General features: G+C 39.8%; 5 protein-coding genes across 7 annotated transcripts; 3 read left to right on the top strand and 2 right to left on the bottom strand.

Moving 5' to 3' along the window:
- Positions 1 to 81: 81 nt before the first annotated feature.
- On the bottom strand, positions 82 to 883 carry LOC128895577 (small nuclear ribonucleoprotein F). Its single transcript, XM_054158302.1, has 2 exons — positions 745 to 883; positions 82 to 460 (listed from the first exon to the last, which is right to left on the bottom strand). The coding sequence occupies exon 2, from the start codon at positions 439 to 441 to the stop codon at positions 175 to 177; it is 267 nt and encodes an 88-aa protein (XP_054014277.1). The 5' UTR covers positions 442 to 460; positions 745 to 883; the 3' UTR covers positions 82 to 174.
- Positions 884 to 976: 93 nt separating this feature from the next.
- LOC128895558 (leukocyte receptor cluster member 1 homolog) lies at positions 977 to 2,469 on the top strand. Its single transcript, XM_054158265.1, has 3 exons — positions 977 to 1,117; positions 1,195 to 1,294; positions 1,388 to 2,469. The coding sequence occupies exons 1-3, from the start codon at positions 1,095 to 1,097 to the stop codon at positions 2,192 to 2,194; spliced, it is 930 nt and encodes a 309-aa protein (XP_054014240.1). The 5' UTR covers positions 977 to 1,094; the 3' UTR covers positions 2,195 to 2,469.
- LOC128895529 (zinc finger protein 84-like) lies at positions 2,082 to 6,621 on the top strand. 2 transcript variants are annotated; one of them, XM_054158206.1, is made up of 9 exons: positions 2,082 to 2,202; positions 3,491 to 4,128; positions 4,201 to 4,308; positions 4,392 to 4,597; positions 4,671 to 4,846; positions 4,923 to 5,375; positions 5,455 to 5,661; positions 5,741 to 6,076; positions 6,490 to 6,621. In XM_054158206.1, the coding sequence occupies exons 2-9, from the start codon at positions 3,562 to 3,564 to the stop codon at positions 6,525 to 6,527; spliced, it is 2,091 nt and encodes a 696-aa protein (XP_054014181.1). In that variant the 5' UTR covers positions 2,082 to 2,202; positions 3,491 to 3,561; the 3' UTR covers positions 6,528 to 6,621. The 2 variants fall into 2 exon arrangements, with proteins under 2 accessions (XP_054014181.1, XP_054014180.1); XM_054158205.1 differs by lacking the exon at positions 2,082 to 2,202 and adding an exon at positions 2,759 to 2,879.
- LOC128895518 (uncharacterized) lies at positions 6,239 to 11,836 on the bottom strand. Its single transcript, XM_054158186.1, has 8 exons — positions 11,587 to 11,836; positions 10,962 to 11,097; positions 9,019 to 10,829; positions 8,697 to 8,943; positions 8,030 to 8,621; positions 7,803 to 7,934; positions 7,409 to 7,707; positions 6,239 to 7,307 (listed from the first exon to the last, which is right to left on the bottom strand). Exons 1-8 carry the CDS (start codon positions 11,694 to 11,696, stop codon positions 7,197 to 7,199), a joined length of 3,438 nt encoding a protein of 1,145 aa, XP_054014161.1. The 5' UTR covers positions 11,697 to 11,836; the 3' UTR covers positions 6,239 to 7,196.
- Positions 11,837 to 14,875: 3,039 nt separating this feature from the next.
- On the top strand, positions 14,876 to 25,924 carry LOC128895553 (nuclear hormone receptor family member nhr-8-like). 2 transcript variants are annotated; one of them, XM_054158256.1, is made up of 4 exons: positions 14,878 to 15,385; positions 20,047 to 20,410; positions 23,021 to 23,098; positions 23,367 to 25,924. In XM_054158256.1, the coding sequence occupies exons 2-4, from the start codon at positions 20,252 to 20,254 to the stop codon at positions 24,396 to 24,398; spliced, it is 1,269 nt and encodes a 422-aa protein (XP_054014231.1). In that variant the 5' UTR covers positions 14,878 to 15,385; positions 20,047 to 20,251; the 3' UTR covers positions 24,399 to 25,924. The 2 variants fall into 2 exon arrangements, with proteins under 2 accessions (XP_054014232.1, XP_054014231.1); XM_054158257.1 differs by lacking the exon at positions 20,047 to 20,410 and having other exon boundaries at positions 14,876 to 15,385.
- The last annotated feature ends 1,064 nt before the right edge of the window (positions 25,925 to 26,988 follow it).

The following is a 26,988-nucleotide window of genomic DNA, read 5'->3' as shown; positions in this document are numbered from 1 at the left end:
GTATTATATCTTATCAATACATTATAAATTTCAATTATTTCTAGAAAAATAATATGTTACTAACAAAGAAATTTCAGTAGATCTAGGAAAACATTGTATTTTATTTTATTTTTATTTTATCTTAATTAAGAGTAAAAAATATTAACCTATATTCAATTTTAAATATAAGTTACATTAATCCTTCATTTCTCCTTCTTCATCTTCTTCTTCTACACCTCGTATGTACATTACATTATTACACCGGATTAGAACTTCGCCAAGATTACCAGTACAATTTCCATCTATATGTTCCTCTGTATTTGCTAATTGTAAATTCATGTATCCATCGACTGATACAAGATAACCCTTATATTCGTGACCCCATTTAAGTTTTACCATTACAGGTTTACCTGTTAAACCATTTAAAAATGGTTTGGGGTTTATAGGCATTGTAGCAGCCATGGTATCCGTTTTGAAAAATCTACAAAGAAATATTGTGTTATATGCATAACATTGCAAATACCAACTGTTAAATTGTATGATAAATGATATATTAAATAACAAGAATTATTAACAATGTAAATAAACAAAGTATTAAATTCGTGGATACAATTAAATTACATTAATTCAAATATTACATGATAAATATTAATGCGATAGTGAGGTTAAGGTAATAGGTATAAAATATCAATTCAAAATAATGTTTCAATATACGTCAACTTCTAGGGTTACTTTTCATTTATGATATGAAATGCGTATACTTACGTTTTTGAACAAAGTGAAGAAAAAAAGGTTTGATTTCTTGTGTTTGTCGGATGCGTGTTAAAGGATCACACTGTTTTGAAGCGGTTTATAATTATGATGCGAATAACTGCCACTAGGCCACTACACTAGCAAAATAATCCAACTCAGGTGACAAAACTTTCTAAGAATTAATGTCACGCAATTGCATGGAAATACAATTGCAGTTGATGAATTTATTTATGTATTATTGTAACTGGCATAATTTTTGGAAATATATTTACTGATACACTTTACGAAACGCAATTTTATGTATCTAGCCTAATCACTTGCAGTAAAAATTGTTCTCGCGTTGAAAGTACATTTTATTAAATATGAATATTCTACCAAAGAAAAGGTATGCATTTTTCATAAATGTTTAATTGATATTCCTTTAATCTGTATATTGCAAATAATAAAAATTGTTTCCTTTAGGTGGCATGTACGTACCAAAGAGAATATTGCTCGTGTACGTCGAGATGAAGCAAAAGCTGCAGAAGAAGAAAAAGTTAAACACCAAAGAGCTCAGAAGGCTGTAAGTATGAGTGAGGATGAAAGAAAAGTTTATTGTTATTTGCATATATCATAGATGCAGTGTTCAATTTTTTAAATTACTATTTTGTATTAGGAAACCGAAGCAAGAATCGATTTCCTAAGAGATACAGCAAGATCAAAATACGATGGACGAGAACAAACACAGAAGACAGAAATTATTGCATCTACCTCAAAGTGGGAACATGTTAATTTTTTTGCTGATCTTGAAGAAGGAAAAATTGATTATAATAAGCCTAATGCAGAACATGAGAAAGAAAAGAAAGACGAACAAGAAAAGTATGAAAAACAAATTGGCTATCTCACGTATCTTGGACAGGACACTAATGAAGCAACAGGCAAGAAGAACTGGTATGAGGAATTACCTGAAAGGTTAAGAGACACAGAAAAAGATAAAGAAGTACAAGTAAAAAGGAAGGCATTGGATGATCCAATACATGATATTAAAAAGTACTTAAAGATTATGGAAGCTGGTTCTACAGAGAAATCTTCAAAAATGAAATCAGATACTATTAAAAAAATGAAGTTCGATTCAGAGGATAGTGATTCTGATAAAAAAAGTTGTAAATCTTCTAAAAAACATAAACATAAAAAATCTAAAAAACATAAAAAAGAAAAACATGAAAGTAAAGAAAGACAAAATATTGAAAAACCAAGTGTAAATATACAAAAATTAAGAGCAGACAGATTATTAAGAGAACAGAGTGAAAAATTAAGAACCGAAGCATTGTTAGCTAAATTAAGAGGAGATCCAATTCCAGTAGTGACACCTGAAGCACCATTGAAGCCTGGTATCAAACAAAAATATAATTCACAATTCTTTCCTGAAATTGCTAGACAAAATGCTGAAAGAACACCTAATGTATATTCAATGAGGGAATAGTGCAAAGTGTAAGTTGTAACTTTATTTCATAATTGTGCAACATTTTCTATTATCTAAAAATGAAAAGCTAATTACTATTACAATTATGTAAACATCAACTCGTGTACAGATGTTTAAACAATATTTTATAAGATCTGTGTGTCCAGTTACCAGTATAGTGAGTCCTCAAGTTACACAAATTTGTTAATAATCAGTTGTGTCCCCACTTATGTTCTTATACATATGTTGCATGTGCGTATGTAATTTATACGTATATTAAAAAAAAGTTTCATTTTCTTCAATCTCTTTTTTCACGAAAATTAAACCTGGTCTAAGAAACAATTACTCGACATTGCCTACAGCCAAGTTATTGGTAATAATACATACGTTACATACGTTAAAATGAATTAATTGCGTATGTAAAGGACTTACTGTACCGACCAGTACTGACAACAACGTATAAACAAGTCACCTATAAAATGCAATAAAATGCTCATAAAATGCAAATAAAAGAATTTTTCAATTATTATTGAAACGAAATGTTAGGTATCCCTCGCAAATCTGTTTGATTATACTAAATTTCTCAGTATCACGTGATGCAAGATGGTGGAATATCACGGATCTCATGGATAACGCGTTAAAATTTGACGTTTATGTCGTTTCTTTTCAGTATTCTTGCTCCTAACTTGACTTAAATTTTTTGCCCGTAAGTAAAAAACTCTTTGTTTATTATATATGATACATTTGATATTTTAATTCGATAATTGAAGCTACGCTTGAAATCTCGAACCAGACGCTTGCAACGCGCGAGTTGCTTTCACGAAATATGATTTTCGAATTTGAACAATTGTGAATGCTCTTGACTACAAAAAGATGACAGCTTATATAAATTAATATTTCATATCGTTAAAAATAGAATGGCTTTCCTTCGAATGTTATTGAAAAAATTACATTTTTAAGTCATGTTACCGATCGACCTTAAGATAACCTCTTCGCTTATTTATACGAATATTGCCGTTTTAAAATACGATTTCGAGTGATTTTCATATTTCGTGAACTTCACAAGCACACTTACATTTGGTATGTTTCACAAAATAATTAAATCGGAAAGGTAATGGGTAAGACATAAGTATCGAAAATTATTTAGGTGTGTGGAATGCAATATGATGTTCTATATATGTGTGCTTGATAGTTTTACAGAAATGTCTGTTTCATATTATTAACAAGTCAGCTTATCATCCATGTAACAAATGGAAATAAATATTTGATTTTTATCCATTTATAACTTTAATTTAATCTCATGTGTTTATATTTTAGGTAAAATGTTGTTGTTAATTTAAATCTCAAACATTGTTACCGATATGAGTTAACAGATTATTATTGTCACCATGAATGAAGAAATGAGCATTGGAAACTCTTCATATTTAAGTTATGAAATCAATGGTACTAGCTATATAGTGCAAACAATATCAGGGCCAACACTGGATGCATTGAAAATTACGTCAGCTAGTGAAGAGCAAAATTCAATTAATATTATAGATCAAACTCAAGCAGAGAACGAAGAAGTTTCTATAGTTTGCTTAGATGGTCGAGTGTATGCATTTCATAATGGAGAATTACAAGAATTAGATTTTAGCCAAATTATAGATCAGAATGATCCACAGGAAAGGACAGTCTTATTATCTAAGGAAGTTGATAGTTATGAAACACGGTATATTACTAACGAAGATTTAGTCATTGCAAATGTTGACGTACAGTCTCAAGAACAATATGAAGTTGTCACTGAACAAACTGATAAGAATTTTATTGTGGAGAAGGCAAATGTAAATGCTAATGATTTTGTAGAAATAGTAACAGCATTCAAATGTAAGATATGTACTTATACAACTCAAGATAAAACACAATTACTGCAGCACTTTCAAAAAACACATGTGAATCCAAAAGCAGATGTTGAAGTGAGTTTTTAAATTACTTTTTTTGCATTTTTTCAACATTTATTATGGTATTTTAATATGTACACTTTACAGATAAAAGAAGAATCTGAAAATACAGATGAAGTAAAGTTGCTATATATGTGTGGCGAATGTTCTAATTGCTTTCCTTCCCTAGAAGATTGTAAAGAACATATGATAAATGTAATTATTTAAGATACATTTCTTTTGCTACAAAAAATAAAATTTTATGTAGGAAAATATTCTATAGATAATGCTTGTTTTAGGATCATCAGTTGACAGACACAGGATTTAATAAAGGTGGTAAAGAAAATATGACAGATGTTTCAAAAGGTTCTGGTTTATTGAATGAAAACATGAGCAAGAGTCTTGAAAATAATGATATTGAACGACAAGCTAAAATTCAGAAGCCTTTAAGTTCTGAGTATATGCTCAATAAAAAAATGGTAGAATTAATAGAAAGAAACGTAAAGTGAGTAAATTATTATTAAGCTGTTTAGAGTATAATGTCCTTTATTCATTAAATAAACATTATATTTTCTAAGATGTTCATATCGAGGATGTCCCTACAAATTCTCTACAGAAGAAGCCATGCAACAACATGGGCTTTGCCATGTAGAATCGCTAAGTGGAACAACGTTTAAATGTACAGTTTGCCGTGATTTGAAGTTTACCAAATGGAAACAATGTAGCATACATTTATGGAAAAAACATCAAATTGGTTAGTATTTTATACCAGTGTTTGCACAAAGGGAAACTAAGACGTATTCTATGCAAACTAAAAGTTTTTTTTTTAGACATAGGTATGCTTACTTGTACAATATGTAAAGCGTATAAAAGTGCAACAATGGTAAAACTTTTGACTCATATGCGAGTGCATAGTGAAACACGAGAGTATGAATGTACTCAATGCGGTAAATGTTTCAAACAAGCCAGTCAATTGCGTAATCACAGAGTGATGCATTTGGATCGCAAAACATTGGAAGTAACACGTTGGTACACTTCAAAAAAATGTGATATGTGTGGGAAGATTTATGCAAATTCTAAATGCTTGAAGAGTCATATTCAAGCAGTGCATTCAAAGTTGCGACCATACGTTTGTAATGTTTGTGGTCATTCTAGCGCTAGAAAAGCGATGTTGCAAATGCATTTACGTCAGCATACCGGTGATAAACCTTTCAGTTGCGAACTGTGCGAATACAAGACTGGAGATCACAATACATTACGACGTCACACTATGCAACACACAGGTATGTTTTGTTTAAAGGAAATAGTTAACGTAACGCGTGTATATATCTACAACATTATAAATAAAAGTAATTATTTCAGGGTTCAGACCTTACAAATGCCCGCATTGTTCTTACACTGCAATACAAAGTAGTAGTTACAAAAATCACTTAAAATCTAGGCATCCTTTACTGTCTGGTTTGTATACATGTGACTTGTGCCCTTTTAAAACTGTTAAGAATTCAAGTTACGTACAACACGTGAGGGATCACGAAAAAGGATTGATTAAATCGAATGTGCAAAAGAAAGGTATGCTTACAACTATTTTCGATATTTAAGTTCTCATATACGTAGTAGCTAATAGAAGATTTTGGATTGGTTCATTTAGACGGGGAAAACGTTGAAGTTTTTCCGGGCAATATCGCGGCAGCACAACTGATTTATAGCTGTTTGGGTGCCTTCTCGAAAGTTGGAGATACTTTAGAAGCAAACTTAATGTCTTCCTCAACGTCTGCGGATGGTACATCGCAAACAATTACGATACAAATACCATCGAAACACCTTGAAGGTTCACTGCCAACGAGAGAAAATGAAACTAAGAGTAATTCATCGATAGAGCAAGAAGACGAAGAAACAATGCATTGTTTTCTAAAAATTCCACGAGAAGAAGAAGAAAGTATAGATACTGGTGGTATAACTATACCCGCAGAACCCGAGGAATTAGGTGCAACGACAATTAATGTTGATACGTAAAAATATAAAAAAATTGAATTATTCAAAATATATTTCTGTATTTTAAAAATAACAGAAATGTACACGTCGGAAGGAAATAAGGAAATGCTAGTCACGCGTTACTTAGACGATACTTGTTCTTTTTTGATTTAAAAAAAAAAAAAAAAAATAGAACCAATGCTTTAATTTAAGAAGAAAAACACTAATTGTGATACTATTTTTGAAATTGTATATCGTGTTCGTGACGAAAATATGAATAATTCAAATGTTGTATTTGAAGCAAAAGGGAGTAATTTTGTATGTTATTTTAGAACAACGAAAATGTATTAAAAATGTTTAACTACATAATCGAAACAATAATTTTACGATCACGTTAATTTAAAGGAAGTTGTATTTTGTTTTCAGGTAACATTTTACAACTGGAGAGATTAACATTTATTTGAGGTGTTTTGGTCTCGAAATTTATAAAAATGTTGAAAGTAATTCGTTATATACTAAAACATCTTTAATATTTTGAATGTATTTATTGATAATTAATAGTAAATTAGTAGAAGTGTACATAAAAATTGTAAAGTAATAGTGTGGAAACCGTTGTAAAATGTAGATTACGGCATCTCATATGATTCATAATAAGATTAAAATAATATTTTACATGATTGACTAAAGAGAAATGCTGTAGTATTTCTTGACTGAATTAGTCGTCAGGTTAAAATGACACTTATTACTATGGAAGAAGGAATTTAAAATTTTCAAGTGTTCATATATTACCTGTTGAACTTCACAAATACGTTCTCACAAATTGAGATTTCTATATCAATTTGCTTAAATGCAAGATTTGTGACAATGGTAATTGGTGTTGTTGTAAACATATTATTCTTAAAAATTTTAGTAGAATGATTAAAAGATATATCAGTAAATTATAGTATACAACGGATGTCTTTTTATATGCATTTTGTAAGGAGGTGTTTTAAATGAAATATACTGCTTCTCTCTGAGTAGCCTAAGCAAATTGATACGAGTCATTATTTACAGCTAGTGATTAAAGAAATGTGAGGAGCTCCTTTTGTTCAAGCAGCTGATGTGGGTTTTCTCTTAAATTACACATATCACAACTAACAGTCCCTGGGCAGTTCACCATAATAAGCCGTTAAAGCTATTAACCTTTTGTCAAGGAAGTTTAGCTCCACTTCTAGACCATAACCTACTTCGGCTAACATGGCAAGCTGTAATTTGTATATAAATAGATATAAAAACATGAGGTAAATAATGTTATGTTATATACGCATAGAATTTGAAAATTGAATTTTTTGTATTCTAAAATTACCTGAATAGTATCTATATTTCTAGGTAGAAAGTAGGCCACGTGATTTGTGATCCCCTTTGCTATTTTAAATATATTCGTTCCGCCAATGGGTTCCATAATTTTACTGAGATCAAAAATTTCATCCTTGGCATAGTCAGGTCCTCCCCATGGAGGACTTAGAAATACAACGTCTGCACTTAACTTTGGCGCGAGTTGAATAAAATCTCCAACAACGAATTCTATTCTGTCCTCAACGCCATAAACCCGTGCGTTGTTTCGAGCAAGCTCGATTTTAGCCGGATCTATATCTATCGCCAGTACTATAGAACAAAAATACGAATTTATTTTATCCACAAACTATTTACGTGCAAGCAAATCAGAGTTAAATCTTATTCGAACAATAAATAACGAATACCTCTTTCACACGTAAAAGCAAATTGAATAGCGTTTCCTCCTGCACCACAGAATGCATCGATTATGACATCGCATTTGCATCTTTGTGCTATGTGCTCGGCAATCTTTTCTGGTGTTACGGAAAACCAGCTCTCTGGAAAGTGTTGTATTATATATATAATATAGGTATAAATATAATAAATCACTTTAAAAATATTTTAGTTTTAATCCTCTACATAAAGAACATACCACGATCCAGTTTAATGCCTTCATCAAACTTGCTGAATAATCGATACCTCTTAAACCAATACTTAAGCAACGTCTTGTCACTGTCAATTTCTACCGGGAGGTTTATATTTCTTTTAGATTGCTTCCTCCGTTTTTTCTTTTGTATCTTTTTTACACTATCCTCGTCAGACAACTTCGTATTTTGTATCTCGTGATCATATTTTTCATCTACATCCATATCGGTAATTGCTGCATCAACTTTCTCATCTTTTATAGGAAGATTTTCCGATACACATTTTGTGGAATTGCTATCATCTTGGTCAAAGTGTACATTGGTGTCTTCAATACTTTTAAAAACATCGTCTTGTTTATCCGAAATATTCCATGAATCACTTGCATCATCAATTTGCCTTTTATCTGCACCCGATTCTACTGAACTTGTGCTTGGTTTACTAAATACGAGTCGTTTCGTTTGCAGTTTTGTCTTAAGACTAGGATCGCACTCTTCATCAGAACTTGATGTAAATTGTGCATTGTAGGAACCTTTTTCAGAGGGTTGCAAATCTGTTTCTGTTGAGGATACAGCTGGACAATACGACAGATAATGTTTTACCTTTAAAAAATAGAATAAACGAATCATTCATCGTTCAATATTTTCACATTCGACATTAAGTAATATCTAATTTACCTTGTCTATAGTGTTAGTAATTTCCACTCCATTATCATCGAAGTAGATATGTTTGTTTGATGGTTTGGGTCTGCAGAATTTCATTTTTAATTGTCTATTTTGTAATCTAATGTTTCTCTTCCTGTATACTACTTCTCCTTGCAATTTTGATTTCTTGTGGTCTTTATTGAAAGTGTACCCCATTAACAAAAATGCTTTTTCCACTATTTCCAGGCCCTCTCCTGTTTCATCACAGTCTGCCTCATGGCTGAAAAAAGTGTACATACAAATTGTTAATAATTATTTAATTATTTTAATACGTTAGTGGTAAATAATAATATACCTTCGTTTCAATGTTACAGGTTTATCTTCATTGGGCTTATCACCATCTCCCCCACTAGAATATTTTCGTTGAATACTATAATTGTTATTAGTGTTACTAGAATTAATTGCACTATTTTCATTTCGTATAACCGAAGTTTGATCGTTGTGTTTAGTCTCCGTTGAATGTTCATTTTCGTTAGCTTTTCCGTTGTCTTCCTTAGATACATTGTCTTCTGTCATTGTTAAGTTGTGTATAAGCATTCCAACCGAATCCATAATTAATCGTTTCTTTCTAGTCTTTTCCCTCTTAAAGAAAGAATTCTTGTTCGATGAGTTTTTATTTTCGGAAATATTAAATTGATTAAATGTATCTGTTTCTCTTTGTGCAAAATCTTGGTCTATACTTTCACCATTTTTTTCTTGGTTATTACGTTTTTCGCAACTTATAACGTCGATCGCAGGCCGTCCCCTTTTGTAAGTATCTACAAACAATTCATAGTGCTTTTGGTACTGTAATTGGAAATTTTCCTTCCATAAATGCTGCCAATACCTATCATTATCTTCTGTTGTGTATTCATTGTCTTGATCAGAACTAGTGCTTGTTATATTGCTTTCAATGGAACTAGTTACAGAACTGATGAGACTAGATGAATGCATAGAAATGGAGTCACAACTAGAACTAGTAAGAGTCATTTTTGTAACATTTGTCATGGAATCGGACGTTGCGTATGTTTTGGCTATCGATTCATTCATGGAATCACATCTTGTTAAAAGTCTTTCATCTTCTGCATTAGAATGTTGGTTGTAGCTTTCTTCTAGGCTAAAAGGACTCAGTTGATTCCATCCATCACCAGTTTCAGGAGAAGCTTCAAGATGTGTTATCTTCCTCCTATTTTCCTCTGCATCTTTGTCATTGATTTCTTGCTTGTTCATATCGTCGAATGAAAAATTAACGCTATAACTATCTTTCGTTTTCATTTCGTTATCGTTTATATTATTACTTTTACTAAATATTCCTTCAAAATTTGAGCGACCAAGTTCACAATTTCTGTGCGCTTGACTGGGAAAACATGTATTTTGTTCCGAGAATTTCTCTATACTTTCCTTTACTTCCAATCTCTCGTCTCCTAATAAGGGAGCATTATGTTGAAAATATTCTGGGTTGATGTAATCTGCATATTTTGCAATCCAAGATGTCCAAATTAACTGTTCACCGTTTAAAGACCAATATTTCTCCCATGCAATGTCCATTACACTTTTAATTTCAGAATACATAATATATGGGGAAACTTGCGAATTATGAGCATACGTATACGCGTCATCTTCGCGATAAGTTTGTGTAGTATTGGCTGTAACATTTTTTGAAGTGCTTTGTATCTCGGAATCTTTGTCTCCCAAAATAAACGGTGGATTGTCTACATGAAATTTCTTTTCATTACAACAGGATGGATTAATACTTAAAACTTTGATATTTTCTGCAAGATGGTGATCCGATGAGTGAATGTCTACTGTTTCAAATCCATAATCTGAGCGCTTGTTTTCTTGATTTTGTGGAAGTACATTCACTTTCTCAAATCCATCTTCCAGTTCAGTCTCTGTAGTTTGGAAAGTCTTTCCATATGATGCCAAAAGGTTTTGTATACTTTTCGCTTCATGTTGGTCATGATATTCAGATAGGTCTGCACCTGAATCGGATTGGTGCAGACCCAGTTTTTGTGTAAGGGAATGTGTAGCAGGTCGATGTGCTGAGTCACGAACAGAGTCATGTTCATCTGTGGAATAATTGTTGTCTGTGTGTGATGCACTGCAGTAACAGCTCACTGGTTCTTCCTAATTTTAAGGGTGAAAAAATATGCGCTTGTTCAAATAAATATCTAATATAATACTGTGATATCAGATTAGCTGGAATTAATCGAGTACTTTAGTAAAAAAAATAAAATAGAAAATGAAATACAATCTTACATCATGCTTTTCAATGGATTGTGCTTCTGTGGTAGACCTTTTGTGAAGGTCTAACATTTCTCCAACACAATCACCCTCAACATCTTCACCTTCGCTTGCATCCTCCAAAACAAAGCTAGTGTAAACTTCTGGGCTTCTAGAAATAAAAGATAATTTTTATGTATTCATTTCTAATGAAGATACATTTTTATATTTTATATTTTACAAATACAAGGCCCAGTATTCTATTTCCTTGTTTATGTTAGTTATCACGTGGTACGCATTGTTTGTTTTTGATATTTCGTGAAAGTGATCGAAAGAATAAAGAAACTGACTCATCAATCGTTAATTGTTTTAGGAATCAATTTCTAAACCGGAATGAATACAAACGACGTTGGCATACTTCTAATACGCTTTTCATAAACCCAAAAAGTGAAAAAATATATTTTTTTATTAAAAAAAATATGTTGTGACCCCGGTTATTCGAGTGGGTGTCAAGGTTAGGTCATGTGCCACACTACTGATCGATAAACGTAATGATTTTTTTATTTTTTAAGAGACAATAAAATTAATACGAGCACGAAATTTCATAGCGACAACGCGATTTTGAAAAAATAAGGAATGCATGCTTTAGGGGTGTATTTACCGAACAAATACTCTGCTGCAAAGACAATAAATATAATTATCACGGTCAGAGAACTCTGACTGTTCCCCGATGTACATGTCAGCTAAGGGTTCCCAAAAGTGGTCGCTCATGGCGAAAGAAAATCTTTAATTGGCTACTTGCTCGTGAATCGTCACAACACCCACATGTCTCGCGCTCAGATTTTTACAACTCCCCCATGTAAAAACAATCCGCCATTTCTTCGACCGACAGGATACCATCCTGAAGTTGTGCACGGTTGCAATAACCACAGACGAGTTATAGTCTCAGTGTGGCCATATCTGGCATTTGGGTGGTACAGAAGTACGACGAATCTACCATGGCATTTATATGCCACCTAATGGAACATTGAGCAATAGAGATCGCATAGTACTCTTACAGATTCATGTATGAACACGATCATAAATTATCTACAATCTACATTTGATGCCAGAGATTGGAATGAAATTAAACATATTGTATAGCTAACATGAAACTAACCAAAAATTTAGGTCATCGAAGATGTCACCTTCAGTCGATAAATTTGCATGTTGGTAAAAAGATTCAGTTGGTAATTCAAATTTGATGGTAACATCTCATAGGATAATTTATATATAATACAGTTAACATGAAACTAACCAAAAATGTAGGTCATTGAAGATGTTACCTTCAGTCGATAAATATACATGTTGGTAAAAAGATTCAGTCGGTAGTTCAAATCTGATGCTAAAATCTTGTAGGATAATTTACCGACATTTTGTGAAACCTGTACAGTGGTGTCCTCTACGATACAAACACGTGCAAACACTGAATTAAGATACCCGTCAGTTTTCAACTTGTGCAACACGTAGAAACAGATGTACATAGTGTAAACTCCATCGATTTAATATCGAATGAAATTACAGTGCACCATTCTAGGTTTTCCTGTAAGTAAAATTGAAACGATTGCAAGTGGAAATACCATCGAGCAATGTTGCCTACATTGCTTGATGCCTTTTATGATCATTTTATGAATGATAAGTTATAGTCTAACTTTTTAAGAACACGATCGAGGTGCCGATTTTTGGCACGGCTGGGACAAAATTTTAATTTGTACTATGATCAGAGAGACCCGATAGCCGGCGCCATCTGGCGGGATGCTGCGGAATCGGGAGCCCGCGAACGGAGCAATGGCGTAGGTGGCGATCCATGTGATAAATTAATTTTTATAGCTTCGTGGGTGGCGGCTCTTTCTATTGGTCGCTGATCGGGCGCCTCCCACTTGGAACGACGTAACCTTCTCCTGGTTTATTCCATTCAACTGTGATAGCGAGATTGTACCATTTGTAACGTTTCAAACGAGAGTCGACGAGGGAACGGCGGATGGTTGTAATTGAAATACATTCGCGGATCGTTCGATCGGCGCTCGACAAAGGCGCAGCCGGCACGACGCGATTTTTAATCGAGCGTACTTTTACAGAGTGCTCGACGTAATGAAACGCTGCACCATCTTCCACGTCTCGCTGCGTCTCTCGATGGACAGTCTAACGCCATCGCGAGGAAGATTAATACGCTGTCTTTCAGCGTTTCGCGATGTCAACGTTCGGATAATGGTACGGTTCAATGGATTAATTTAATTTACGACAATTTTATTATCATATGTTTTAACTGTATAACGTATAATATAAAATATACTTTTATATGCCATGTAACTTTAAATGTAAACTTTTGTCAGCCATCTCAACCTTTTTAGGCACAAAGGAAATTTTCCATACTCGTATTAAGACCTATTAAAGCTGGGAGCTTTTGATAACGTCATTGTTGTAAAAATAAGATTAATGTATAGCTTTGAATCTTATAAAATATAATTTCTATACGGTCAAGCATCACGAAAATTGCATCGTCGCTTTTCCGCACGCGCTGTTTGTTCCATCGCAGGGAAATCGCGTCGAACGGATGTCTCATTAAATATAAATGGTTATCTCGATATTTACTCGGAGACAGGCCACGGGAAAATGTACTCCGCGGAAGTTTATGAATCGCCGACTCGCTACAAAAGTTAGAAAATGTTTACGCCGCGTGGAAAGTTTATAATTTTCATTGCCGAACACGGGTCTCCGCTCCAGAGGAGTCGTCCAATCAATTCGGTGTAAATGACGCGTGTACGCGCGAGGAATTTTATTGGTGAAATTTGTCATTCCACGATTCCGAAGGTGGTTCACAAGACTGTGAAATATATTCGGCATAAATTAGCGTCTGGCAAAGGTCGGATTCTGGTTGGATGAAAAGGAAAGGATAAAAACGTGGATCCAACATCATTTTTGTAACTCTTGAGAAATGGATAGAGTTCGATTGGTTAGGATTCCGTCCTTGCAATTGGAGATCTATTAGAACTTGGGCGTAACTATTGTATTCCTCCGAATCGTAGCCAATTTTTATTGGTTTGTTTTGTAGGAATGAAACTTGATTACGTGAAGAGGGTTCCATGAAAGTAGAGCAAATTTACAATCTTCACCATCTTCGCTCTCAGGGGTTGTAGCATGCTACAGTACGGGATTAGCGATTCCGAGGTACCCGAGCTATAGAGGAGCCAGTGGATCCCAACAGGCATATAAAGAAATAAGAAAGTTAAGAAGTAATCTAAAGTACTGTAATGTAAGAAGTTAAGGAAGAAAACACTGAAACGCCAAAGCGCTGAACAAGTAGTTCACCTATCACTTACATCCTCCCTATAAATATCGTCTACTAAACATTCCCACACTTTTGGAGTTCTCAGGAGGGATTATGCTCTCTATCATCTTGCAAGCATCCCACCAGATCCAATTACCATTCCCCTCTCCCAGCGAAAATCGCGAGCTGTGTGTCGCTGGCAGCAGGTTGCCAGCTGTGGATTGATACGAAGATCGGAGCATCGTATCCTCGAATCGGCCAGGCACGTACACAAACAGAGAAGCCTTGCTCCGGAGATGGATGCTGCGCGGAGAGAGATCGACAAGATCGGAAGAAACAGAGCCGCGGAGACGAGCGGGAGGAGAGGCAGGAGGAAGAGAATCCACGGACGAAGAAGATGAAAAGGAAGAGACCGTGGAAGAAGCGACGGAGGAGATCCTGGAGGAAGTGGAAGAAGCGGACGAACCAAGAAGGGGGGGGCTGCTAGGCGGGGGGGGGGGGAGGAGTGAGAACGAGAGAAGGCCGCGGTAGTCCTTCTCGACCGAGCTGGTGAGATAAGGACGAGGCGGACAAACGGACTGACGAAGGTGGCCGAGGTAGGGGATATTCAGTCTCGCGGCCACGTGCTACACGAGCGCACGCCCCGAGCCGGCCGGTGGTCCAGCCACGTCTCCGTCCTCTTCTTCGTCGTCCCGTTTTGTCCCACGCTTCCCTCGTTCCTCCTTCTCCCTTCCATTCTTCTTTTATACGACCGACTCTTGTTCCTCTTCTGATCGCTTTTTTTCTCTTCTCATTTTATCGCCATCCGCCTCCGTTTTCGAACCGCTCGTGCACCGCTGCGCGATCCCGCCGCGACGGACCGTGGCGGATTCCGTGGACGCCGCTCGAGCGCGTCTCGCGGAAACGCGCGCGATACCGTTTGAAACCGAAACGAGAAAATCGGGTTCGACTAGTGCTCGTACGTCCTGGAGAATTCTGTGACGCGAGTGAAATTGTTCGAGGATTCGTTTTCGACGGCGGGGGGGTTGGAGGAAGTTGCCCACTGTCGAGGATGGTGCAACAACGCCTGTGCGATTTGTTTCGATGACGTGATGCCTGATCGTCACTGGATACTGGATTGAGAGTCTCCAAGGAACTGTCTTTCTGACTGATGGTAGGTCTAGAGGGATCGTTTGCGCGCTGTCCGCGAGGAATCGAGAAGGAACAGTCGATGCTTCAGGGTGCGAAAGAAATCGTTTGACAGTTTGTAAGACAGGGAATCTTGAGATTTTGATACTTGAGAGAAGGTAGATTGTCAATTAAAATGCAGAATGTGCATAACGTGGATGGTATTTTGATGAAATCCTGAGGATATTTAATATTGGTAGAGTCAGCGCTCTGGTGACTTCAACGCGTGATAGTAGTGCTGAATCGTGATGGTTTGATCAGGATTCACGTAGACTGTAGGGGGAAAACGTTGCTTTCTGTCGAAGTTGACACGACTTGTAACCGCCGCAGAAAATTCTGGGAAATTGTTCTTTTAACTCATAGTAAACGTAGCAAGTTTCTTCGAGACTCAGTGAACCCACCTAGTCAAAAGAAAACTAACTTGTCGTTAAGAACGAAACGATGAGCATGAGAATTTGGGAATACGGAGGATTCGGGGCGAAGAAGTCGTAGAGGCATCTTCTTGGAGGGTATCGAGTCGACGATCAACGAGATTCTTGGCACCGTGCTGGGTTTAACGAGCCAACTATTTAACCGGGGACTAGCCGTACTAAAAACCAATTCGGGACTCTCCTTGGCTCTCTCCCTCTCTCTTTAGTTCACGGCGTCGACGATTAATTTGTCACGACGTCTGGGCCACAACAATTTCAACTGTCTGCAGTCGGTGCCATGATATCCGTGCGACGTGCCGCTCACAACCGGTTCATTAAAGCTGCAGCCGCTCGTCACTTATTGGCTGCCACGGGTTGGCAGCGATCCGTGGTGTTTGCGATAGAAAAAAAAAGAGCCGATTGAAAAGAGAGAAGTAAAGTATCGGCTCCGTGATGGGTGGGGGTGTGGGGGGTGGGTGGGAGAAAAAGAAAGGACGACAGGTACACGAGCGATACTTTTGACGCGAGTGTTCCACCTTTCAATCAATATTATTGTGAACGCCGTTGTCGAAGATGGCCGAGCCAGGGTGAAAAAATTGATGGATAATTAGGATATTAATAATGCGTGACGTCTGGGAAAGTAAAAAAGTAGAACAGCTCGAGTAGGCAGCATCAGACTTACATTACAAATCTGTGGGACGATTTTGGAACGATTTTTCTTCGAGTCGAAGAATAATTTGTTCCGTCTATAATTAAACGAAAACTCTCTATACCTGTTTCCAATACGGGAAATCCGTCGTTCAGGTGTTGGACGAGTAGAATAATCCGCTGTTGACAGACATTTAGAGCCTCGTCGTGTTCAGTTTCTAGGATACAGTTGTGCGTGCTGCTAATCCAGCCTGCCAGGCAGTCTTCCAAAGAGCGACAAGATGTATTACGTTTGCATACACGCGGTACCCAGGTACAAGAGCGATTATTTCAAGGACTGCAAACTTGTTACGGCCGCGGTAACGATGCGCGAGCCTCTGTTCTCGCCTGGAGTCAGCTTGAAAATAACGACGAGCAAATCTCGCGCGCACTGGCCTCGTTCGTTTGTCTCCTCTGCCTTTTGTCCTCTTCTTCTCTGTTTTTACGCGATCTGCAAATCCACAGAGACGCATTTCCAGACCGCACTGTCGGCGATAAGTCAAACGCGGTACCAAGATCTGCGCGTGAATATTAATTACTAGATTTTGAAAACTCGCCAGGAAAGAATTCCGTTTACGGAATTACTGCGAATATATTACTGCGAATATGACTTCGAGGGGACTTACTTGTCGAGTTAGCCTTTCACGCACTGGCTGTCTTTACGACTCAATCTTGATACGAGTAATGGGATCTGTTGATGAAAGCTACACAGTTTTTTAACGGTAGTAAATTTTTCTTCGCCTTTGACGGAATTCAATGGGCTCTGGAAATTAATAGAATTTCAATCTCAGTCGCGACAAGAATATATTTCACGGTCGATTGATTCTCTCAGCGTTTAATCGTGACTTATATTCGGCGAAATTATTTCCCCAATCCAACAATTTAAGTATTAGATCGCTTATCGTTCGGAGAACTACTCATTTTAATGTCGAGTTAATTACGTTCCATTTGCCGATCTTGAAAGTTTGAATTCTTCCATCGTTAAACCGGGACGACATTGCAATCTTCGTACGGGTTCTTCGGCGGACCGCCACTCTATTATGGAAATTCATTTCACCGCGTTATATTTCCCACATTAAACGAGAACGTTAGCCCGCAGAAACAGGGATTTATAGGACTCGGCTGCGAGAGGCAGCGATACATTCAACCGAACCGGTCTCCCGCGGGTATACGACTCTTAATTAATTTGTCATTATTTAAGGAAGACGTCCGGCGATAAAATTCACCAGACGTCACGGCGACGGGATACCCGGCGCATTTCTCGCTTGTCGTTCATCTTTCAATCGAATCGATATCCTTCGGACAACCGAACAAGTCGAATCTAACAAGAAAAAGAGGAAAACGTGCTTCCCGGTTCATGCATCATTCGAATTTTCTTCGTGCATCCTCGACGGACTCCCATTGGCTTCGAGCGTGTAGACATTAATCCTTTCTCGTGTCCGTTGGATTATCGTTCGAATTGTACGATGTTTAAGGGTATAATTTTATTGTGGTCTACTCCGTTCAAAAGGACAGGGGTTTTTACTTTTCACGGAGAGGTTTTAATAACTCGAGTTTAGAGATACCGCTTTCCATGCGTTGAAATCACTTGAATAGTGTTTGTGGTACTGATAGATCCACGATTCTATAATGAGCGTTTGTTAGTGAGAATCCTACCATGTTTCAATTTACTGTATTTGAGGAAGTGAGCTTCATTTTTCAATCGAATCCTTTAGTATTTGAAGTTAAAACGATATCCATTTACCACGTCTTGAAGTCATGCAACTGCTGTTTAAATTACTGATTAGTGCACGATTCTATAGGTAATTAAAGTTTGTTTAGTTAGAGTTTTACGCGATTTTAGCGACGTAATCTCTTGCACTCCTGACGGCAAGCTTCACTTTTGCTGGACGTTTTCAACACTTGGAGTTTGGATGTGATACAGGTATTCCCACGCACTGAAATCACTCAAATAGCGTTTGCATTATGGCTACGTATGCGATATTATGATTAATGGTTGTTTAGTTAGAATTCTACGATATTTCAGTGACGCAATCTATTCTATCCGAGATGGTAAACTTCTTATCAAATCGTTTTAACACTTTAAGACAACTATAAATTGAATTTTTTAATATTTGCTTATTTATAAGTGTACAGTAAGAATATTAACGACACGAGTAATCTATCGAATTCTAGAAGGCAATCTCTATTATTCATCAAACGGTTTTAACCATTGGAGTTTGGCAATGGTTCATCAAGCATCGAGGTCCCTCAAATACTATTTGCATTACGCATCAATATGATTACACATACGATATTATGATTAAAGTTCGTTTAAATAGAATTCTCCGATATTTCAGTGACGTAATCCAGGTATTCTAAAGGCAAGCATCGCTTCTTATCGAACAGTTTTAACTCATTCAATTCGAAGATACTAACTTCCCATGCATTGAAATCACTTGAACGGCGCTTGTGTTGCTGTTACATGCACGATCTCATAATTGACGTTTATTTAGTTAGAATTCTACGATATTTCAATGACGTAATCTATTCTAGCCGAGGAAACAAGCTTCACTTCTCGTCGATTCGAATTTCAACACCCCGACGATTAATCCTGACGATGCCACGTACCACGCATTGAAATCTCCTAATTAACCAATAATTTTCCAAAATCTTTGTACACTTGACGGATTTTTGTATAAGTGTTAAACCTTCAAGATTTTCCGAATACAACATACAAAAAACTCATCGATCCTTTTAAATGGCGCCAAGTCTGCACCGTTAATTCCTCGGGAGCAGAATCCTCTCGCTGAAAATGACATAGCGTGTCGCGGCTCCTTGGCAAGAATAATGACGTACGCCTCGTGTACGATGCTTTTGGTTCCTTGCTCCTTTTCGAGGCATCGAAAACGAAAACTCGTTAATCGGAAGCGGGCGCGTTTACACGCATCGCGGGTTCACCAGGCGTGCACGGGTTCGGTTCCCGCGCGCGGATGAAATTAATACGTGGTCGACGCCGTAATTAGCGCTCGTATTTATGCGCCTCTTGCGAGGCGGGCTCCGTTAACATGGTAATGGCGTTACACCGCTGTAAACACGACATGTTATCTCGACCGAGCCCAGCGAGATTCGCGCAAGAAATGGTGGCTGGGGATCCTCCTTTTCGGGACAACGGAAGCATGCTGTCTATTCTCGTAAATTAATTTGCGCGAGGAAAGTGATAGGTTGTAGGAGATAGTGGTCCTTCAACTTTTTCAATGTTCAAGTAAATGTATTTCGTCTTTGACACGGTATGACGCTATATTTTCAGTTTAGTAAAAATAGACGTATCGCTCAATGAAACGAGTACTCTATTTACTGCAATATTAATTGTTACGGAAAGGGAACAGTATCAATCGACTCGATGCCATTTGAAAGATCAGGAAAGCTCAGAACTTTGACACTTACAAGGGAATGATCTTATTTTTTCTTACAAAAGCACGTGTCACCTTTCTTCTCGAGTTCCAACGGAAGCTGTCATCGATCGTTTCGAGGATTTTCCGAATATTCGAGATCCCGTGCTTGATTCCAGTTCACACAGTGTTCAAGTAGAACCGAAGAAGCGGCCGGTGGTCCCGGTTTACCGTGATCGCGATAATCCGTGGATCTCGACGGAATTTTCAACGGCGGCGGTTGTAGGACACGCGCGAAAATGTCGGGCAGCGACATCAAGCAGGGAACAGACGGCTCGCAGGACCGGCGTGAACGGTTTACATCGAGAGATTAAAGAACATCGAATGGACGTGGGCGATTTGTCGAGCTCGGCAGGATTGGCTGGGAGTGGATCCATCCCTGGAGCAACGGGTGTTGGTATCATTACAAGCACGACATCCGCCACCGCAGGGTGGTGGACGCCTACGTCGACGATCGCATCGGCAGCGGCCAACACCGACGTGGTGAGTTTTTATTTTTTTCAACTATTTTATTTTCGGCGTGCATCGAACACCGTACTTCGTGGCGTCGAATCCTTGGAAGATTCTCGCTGATCGTTGATCGTCCTGTTAGGGATTACTACGGCGGACAGAAATGTAGCAGTTACTTGAATTCTATTATCAGATTGGCATGTTCGTTTGTAAAACACTTTCTATAATTGTTTTCTCTTATTTTAGCTAGTAGATTTTAACAAGTATCATCCTCTTAAGAATTGCGTTCGATGCACGTCCATACACTTTCAACAATAAAGTTAATCAAGAGAAAATTAAACAATCTGGACAAGCATTTCTTTTCCAAGATTTTTATTTTTTCGCTTTGAAGTTAGAAAGGACTTTTACTGGTAAACCACACAACTCGAGATTACACCAGCGAAACAGCGCGTCGTATAAATATAAGGCTACAATTTACCATTAATTCGCGAAACTGTAATTGTCTTCATAACCAACGGAGAAAACGGAAGTACATGCTCGGTTGGATATTTTCACATTTCTCTGGAGGATCCCGCGGGAGTAAAAATCCGTGGCACGTGGTAACCCCGTCTTCAACAGCGTGAAGGCGAATCATCAGCCGTGTAACGCGAGGAAAAAGATCCCTGCGGTTGGCACGCTACTTTCATTTCTCCGTCGAGTGCCATTCGTCATCGGCATTACCTTCGCGCGTTACTTAATGAGACGTCTCCGCGGATGCGGGTGTGCGATTAAGCGGCCGAGAGGGTCGAATCGCGGGTACCGGAGAGGTGGAACGAGATGGCCTATCCGACGACGGGAGAAGGAACGACGTGAGAGCCCATCGTGGAGTCGTGGAACGTTATTCAGTTCCGTTGGAGTACGGCGGCCGAGTGCAGGGGATTAGAACCGAGGTGACACAGCCGCGTCATCTGTTGGACGTTTAACCTTTTTTTTACCCGTCCACGACCCAAGCTTTTGCGGCCGTTCCCACAGGAAGCCATCAGCCACCTCACCTAGATACGCCGAGACTCGACGAAACGGGAAATCCATTTTTGATACGCGTCGTTGTGAACTCTCGTCCTTCCTGATTCTGCACCTTGCGGGGATAGGACGTTATGTCAACAAAATGATGACTGGTGTAGGTTTTGGCTAGGTTTGCGTTAGGTCGAGGTTCTGTGTTTAGTGTCTCGGAGCAATATTTGAATTAGAAATGGACTATTAACTCTTTGCGGCACCCTGGGATTAAAAGTGTTCCACCTTTTTGGTGTACCGTCATGTATAGTGGGATATTTTTAGTCCTACCTCGAAATATTGCAATAGCTGCACGCGCTTCTTCTGAAACTCCAGGCACAGAATCGATGAAGATTCTTATTTTTTTTGGAAGATTAAGAAATTAAATAGAATTCCAAAAATATCTATAATACGTCCACCAGGATGTACTTAATATCGTTTGAATGTACGATGAGCCGACATCGTCGATTAGTCTCGTTGGGAAATCGCCAACTGGATATGTACACCTTCCTATCAGAGAAACAACATCCTCGCAGCTTGGGCTGAATCCTCACACTCTCCGTCGTTCGCGATTTACCTTTCCCGTTCGGTTATCCTTTCTCGTTTGATCGTCGTGTCTGAACAGCGATCCGCAGGAGGCGGCAGCCTGGTTCGCCAGTAATGACTGGCTAACTAGATTTTAATAGGAACATGGTCTCGCAACCAAATCCTTGACGGTTCTCGCGAGGAGGGTAAATGAAGCAAGAAAAGGTCCTCTTTACCACGTGTCACGTACGTCTTGAAGAAGCTGTTCGATCGTGAAAGTCAATCATTTCGGATCTTGGCGCAAAATAAATTATAGAAAAGTTGGTTTACTGCTAGTCTGTTGATGTACTGAATCGGTATAAACGGTGCTAGTTGCGCGAATATCGATTGTTAGTGGGAAGTTAAGAAGTTAATCGTATGCGAATATCTTGCGTAAGTGCATGAATTATTGGATAAAGTTCAACTTCCAAGCTTCAAGTTTCAGCAGCATGAAGTTATTTGTCTTTGACTTCACAAATGATTCTAATTTGCCTATTCCACAGTTTGCGCTATCGTTTCGCATCTGTGACGTCGTATGTCTGATTCCAATCGTTCAAAGTCCCTAATTAACAGGAATTGGATAGCTCAATTTACGAAATCACTCACATCCTCATCATTCACGGATCCCTTACTCGATCGCCGATAATTCACGCGAAATCGGCGAATCGTCCACCGTATCTTGACGCATTCGAGTTTGTTTTAAACTTCACGATTGCGAGACGCGAGAAAACGACTCCCAGGGCGATGTAGATGTCGTTTACGAGGAGCTTGTTAAATACCCAATGATTAATCTGACGTTACCGAACGCGTCCCGTGATCGTCGCTGAAATAAATAGCGTTACCAGCAGGAGCGCCGGCGTTGGCTCGCGTATCGTCTGGTTTCACGATTTTTTCGCTTGTTTTTCCACGAGATCGCCGGAACGAGCAAGAAATACGCCTCCGTGATTGGCACGTATTTGCGGCGCGTTTCCAGCGTGATCACCGGCGCATTCTAAGCGCACCCGGTTTCTCAGCCGAAGCGTAACCACATGTCGCATCTTTTTGTTGCAGATGAATCAGCTCTGCAGGGTCTGCGGAGAACCGGCCGCGGGTTTTCACTTCGGGGCCTTCACGTGCGAAGGTTGCAAGGTCAGTATCGCCGCACGAGCCCTTTGCTCTCTTTATGCTCGGTGATTCTTAACCGTGGCCGAAGGCGTCTACGCTGTGCCGCGAATGTTGGGTAACTGGTTCGATGAACTGCATTGTATTTTCTAGAAATTCAATTTTCCCATAAAAACAAAACGTTCGTTTTACCAATCCCAAGCTTCAGTTCGTTATTTCGAAACTTTGCACTTATTTGACCTAATGTCAGTCCACCTCCAACAATTGCACCCTCCGTGTGGTTTCTGTTCCGCAGTCGTTTTTCGGCCGCACCTACAACAATCTGGGCAGCATTTCCGAATGCAAGAACGGCGGCGTGTGCGTGATCAATAAGAAGAATCGCACCGCCTGCAAAGCCTGCCGCCTGCGGAAGTGTCTGATGGTTGGCATGTCCAAGTCTGGCTCCCGGTACGGACGTCGTTCGAACTGGTTCAAGATCCACTGTCTGCTCCAAGAACAGTCGCAGCAGGCGCAGACGCGTCTCATCAAGGACCCCAAGTCTGCGTACGAGAAGGCGTTCGGCTCTCTGGACGTGGCGAACAACAACAATAATAACAACGACAACACAGGCACTACGAGTGCATCCGTCGTGGGGATGGTCACGACGACCACCACGACGGCGAACAGTTACCATCACCATCACCATCATCAGCAGGACAGGTACCCCAAGAGGGAAGACGTGGTCCTGAGGCCGCAAGACATCTCCGCGCAACTGAGGACGTCGGATATGCCCATTAGACCCGGTCAGGATCCTCTCTTGAGGCCTGTGGATCTGGTGAGGGGGCCCCATGAGCTGCTCAGGCCAGAGGTGTCCAGGTTTCCCATGTGGAGGAGTCCACCGTTTTTCCATCCGGCTCTGACGCACATGCAGCTACTGAACACTCCGTTCTTCCCGTTCCAGCAGCGGTTCATCGTCCCCTACGTTAACCAGGTCGGCGCCTCGCAGATGGTGGCGAGTCTGACCAGTTCCTCCAGCGACAGCGTCAGCCCCAGATCGACGCCGTCGCCGAAGAGGGACGAGGATAACAGAAATTCCCAGGACGGATGCGTGGACGGCGATGGGGGCTGCCAAAGGACCCAGGTGGAGGCTGCGTACGACAAGAGTCTAGCATTCTTACGATCCTTGGGCCCTGAACAGGACGAGCCGATCGATCTGAGCATGAAGAGCGGGCCAACGGAGGTTCAGGAGGTGAACGCGGCCAGTACGGAAGAGGAAAGGTCGACGGACAGCGAGGACGAGCTTCTACAGGACACTGGTCCACCTCTCGATCTCACTAGGAAGACATGACCGTGGAGCAACACGGACGGCTCTCGATAGGAACGAGACTTGCTCTGGCCAGAGTGGCTCGAATGGAATCGCTGCTTCGGGCGTTGCTCGAGATCCACTGGAGTACGGCGGTTTTCGCATGGGGACCTTGTTCCCCTTTCACGGAGTACGAATGGATTCTGGATGCTGGAATGTACGATGAAAGGGTGGTCCTGGGAAGGGAAAAATGGTAGATGTTATTGGAGGAAGTAAAAAATTGAAACGTATAAACCTGGGAAGGTACAAAGCACAGGATGAAGCTAGGAGAAGAGGAGCATCCCGAGAGAACCGTGAATAGACGAATATTTAAAAAAGAAGCAGAAATCCGGAGGACTTCTGGAGGAAGTGATAAATTGACTGTGAGAAGAAGGAAGATCCTCCCGGAGGGGAGTGGGACAGCAGCAAAGAGGGATCACACGGCGAGGAGACAGCGCGGAAGAGCGGACGTCACGAACCGCATGCAGCCTCGCACAAATGACTTTACGATCGACGATCGGATCGACGTAAAATTGCTCAAGTCCTCGGTATTAACCGACATCGGTTCCTTTGGTCGAGCGGAGCTCCGCCAGGTGCTCGTCGACGGAGTGGCCGAAGATCAACTCGATACATCCTTTCGCAGCGTGATGTACGACGAACGGTTGTGCCTTAACCGGTGCCTTTGAGCTCCACCATCGAGTGAGAGAGTGCCAGTAAAAACCACGTGATAGTTTAACGTTAAATAATAACCGCGGCGCGCGTGCGCTATTCGCTGACGCATGTACGCGCGCGTAGAACATATACGCGAGTCCGTCTTTTCGAAAGAGTTACGAGTCCATTTTGTCGAAAAGGGGAGTTTCTGCAAGCAACGATTGAAAAAAGTATGTTCATTTTCTTACACCTTATCTCACATTTCATCACTGTCCTTTTATATTTTGAAATGGGCTTGTATTACTTTCTTCGTGAACAATTCGTGTATATGTTTGTACGCGTGGTGCGTCTATCGCGTGAGCGCGTGTGCAGTCGATTAGAGTGCTCGAGAGGCTGCCGGAAGTCCTGGTGTGTCTCTCGGCGCTCGGGAATGGCCAGTGTTTTGTTAAGCCGCCTTCGCATCGAGTTTTTCGATTTATTTATGTCCCTTTATTTAACGCGGACCAGTCACTCGTGGCTAGTAGCGTCGCGAACAATGGTGTGCTCGCTAGATCATCCCCTGTGTAAAATATTTAATTTCGAGATGCCAGAAGTATAAGGATATTTGGTGATTAATTTTCTTTCATTCTACATGCTATTAAATTTTCAGTCTTCCAAGAAATTGTATGATAATTTGAACGAGTGTACGAATGGTGCAAATATTCTTCCACGTTAAACGTGCTTATCAGCGAAACGGTCCAGTACGAAATGGCAAGGTAAAAGAAGGATCGAGAAGCAGGGGTCGATTACGATCGAGCGATACGCGTGCAAATACACCAAGTGTTCGTCGAAAGAATACGAAGTAAAATAAAGAATATTGTATAGCCGATACGTGGCGCCTTGATCGTCGTTCATTAAATCTCACCTCGATCATCGTTTCCCTTACGCGAGCGTAATCGCGTACCACGAACTCGAGATGGTATTCGATTACTTTCGTCTCGCGCGTCTTTCGCATTCCGAGCCGTCGGCGCGAGCGCGCGATACGCTTGCACGGGCATCATCGTATCTTGCGAGTTATTTATTTAGTAATAAATTTGTCCGTCTCGAGAAACACGTTTTCCCGATAATTCCGTTCTAACGCGACGTTTGGAGGAACGACGCCGATCCTCGACGCACTTACAGGCCCAGCGATGAACGCCCCTCGGGCATGTGTCGAATCCTGAGGCATTCAGGGACCTTTGACCTAATCGCGACGCCAGGAGTCGATGGAAAAATGAAGCTTAACGATAAATCAAGTTTTCTCTTCCTCTGTCAGGCATCAGTTTGGAAGGAATTATTAGAGTAACTGTATCTAAATGCATTGCAATGATACCGCCGCCAAAGGATTTCTTTTCTGACTTGATGCAATCGTGGAGAATGTTATACTTACAAAAACTACTAAGTGAGAAGTAAAAAAGTTTGCAATTCGTTGAATGACGAAAAATGCACACGGCCATCGAAAAGTTGAGACACGACAGACGTGTCAGGAGGTCCAGCGACGAGGAAGTAGCCCGAGACATCCCTGCACGTATCGTTTATTGCTAATTACGTTGGCCTGGAATCGAGAGAATTTCACGGTCTTCGGATAATATATCATAAGTTGCGATAATTTATGAACGTGCAGCAATGAGGAACTAGAAGCACGGCTCCGCAGTCTCGATCTTTAAGCGGAGATCATGGCCGGTATCGCGTTTCTAATACGATCCCATAGCGATCCTCTGCTCCTCTCCCGTGTTCCTTTTTTTCGTTCGTTTCGCAGATTTTATGGACAATTGGACGCAAGAACTATAACTACTTGTCTTCTTGTTTTCATTCTACAGCAGCCACGCTGATACGCGCCTAACAATGGACACGCATTTCTTCCGATTTATTATCATTTCTCTTCTTTGGATCTATAAACCGGCCGCGTAATACACACCGCATAAAT

This window comes from Hylaeus anthracinus, unplaced genomic scaffold (assembly GCF_026225885.1).
Source record: "Hylaeus anthracinus isolate JK02 unplaced genomic scaffold, UHH_iyHylAnth1.0_haploid 5, whole genome shotgun sequence".
Lineage (NCBI taxonomy): Eukaryota > Metazoa > Arthropoda > Insecta > Hymenoptera > Colletidae > Hylaeus > Hylaeus anthracinus.
This window is presented reverse-complemented; position numbering and strand designations above follow the sequence as displayed.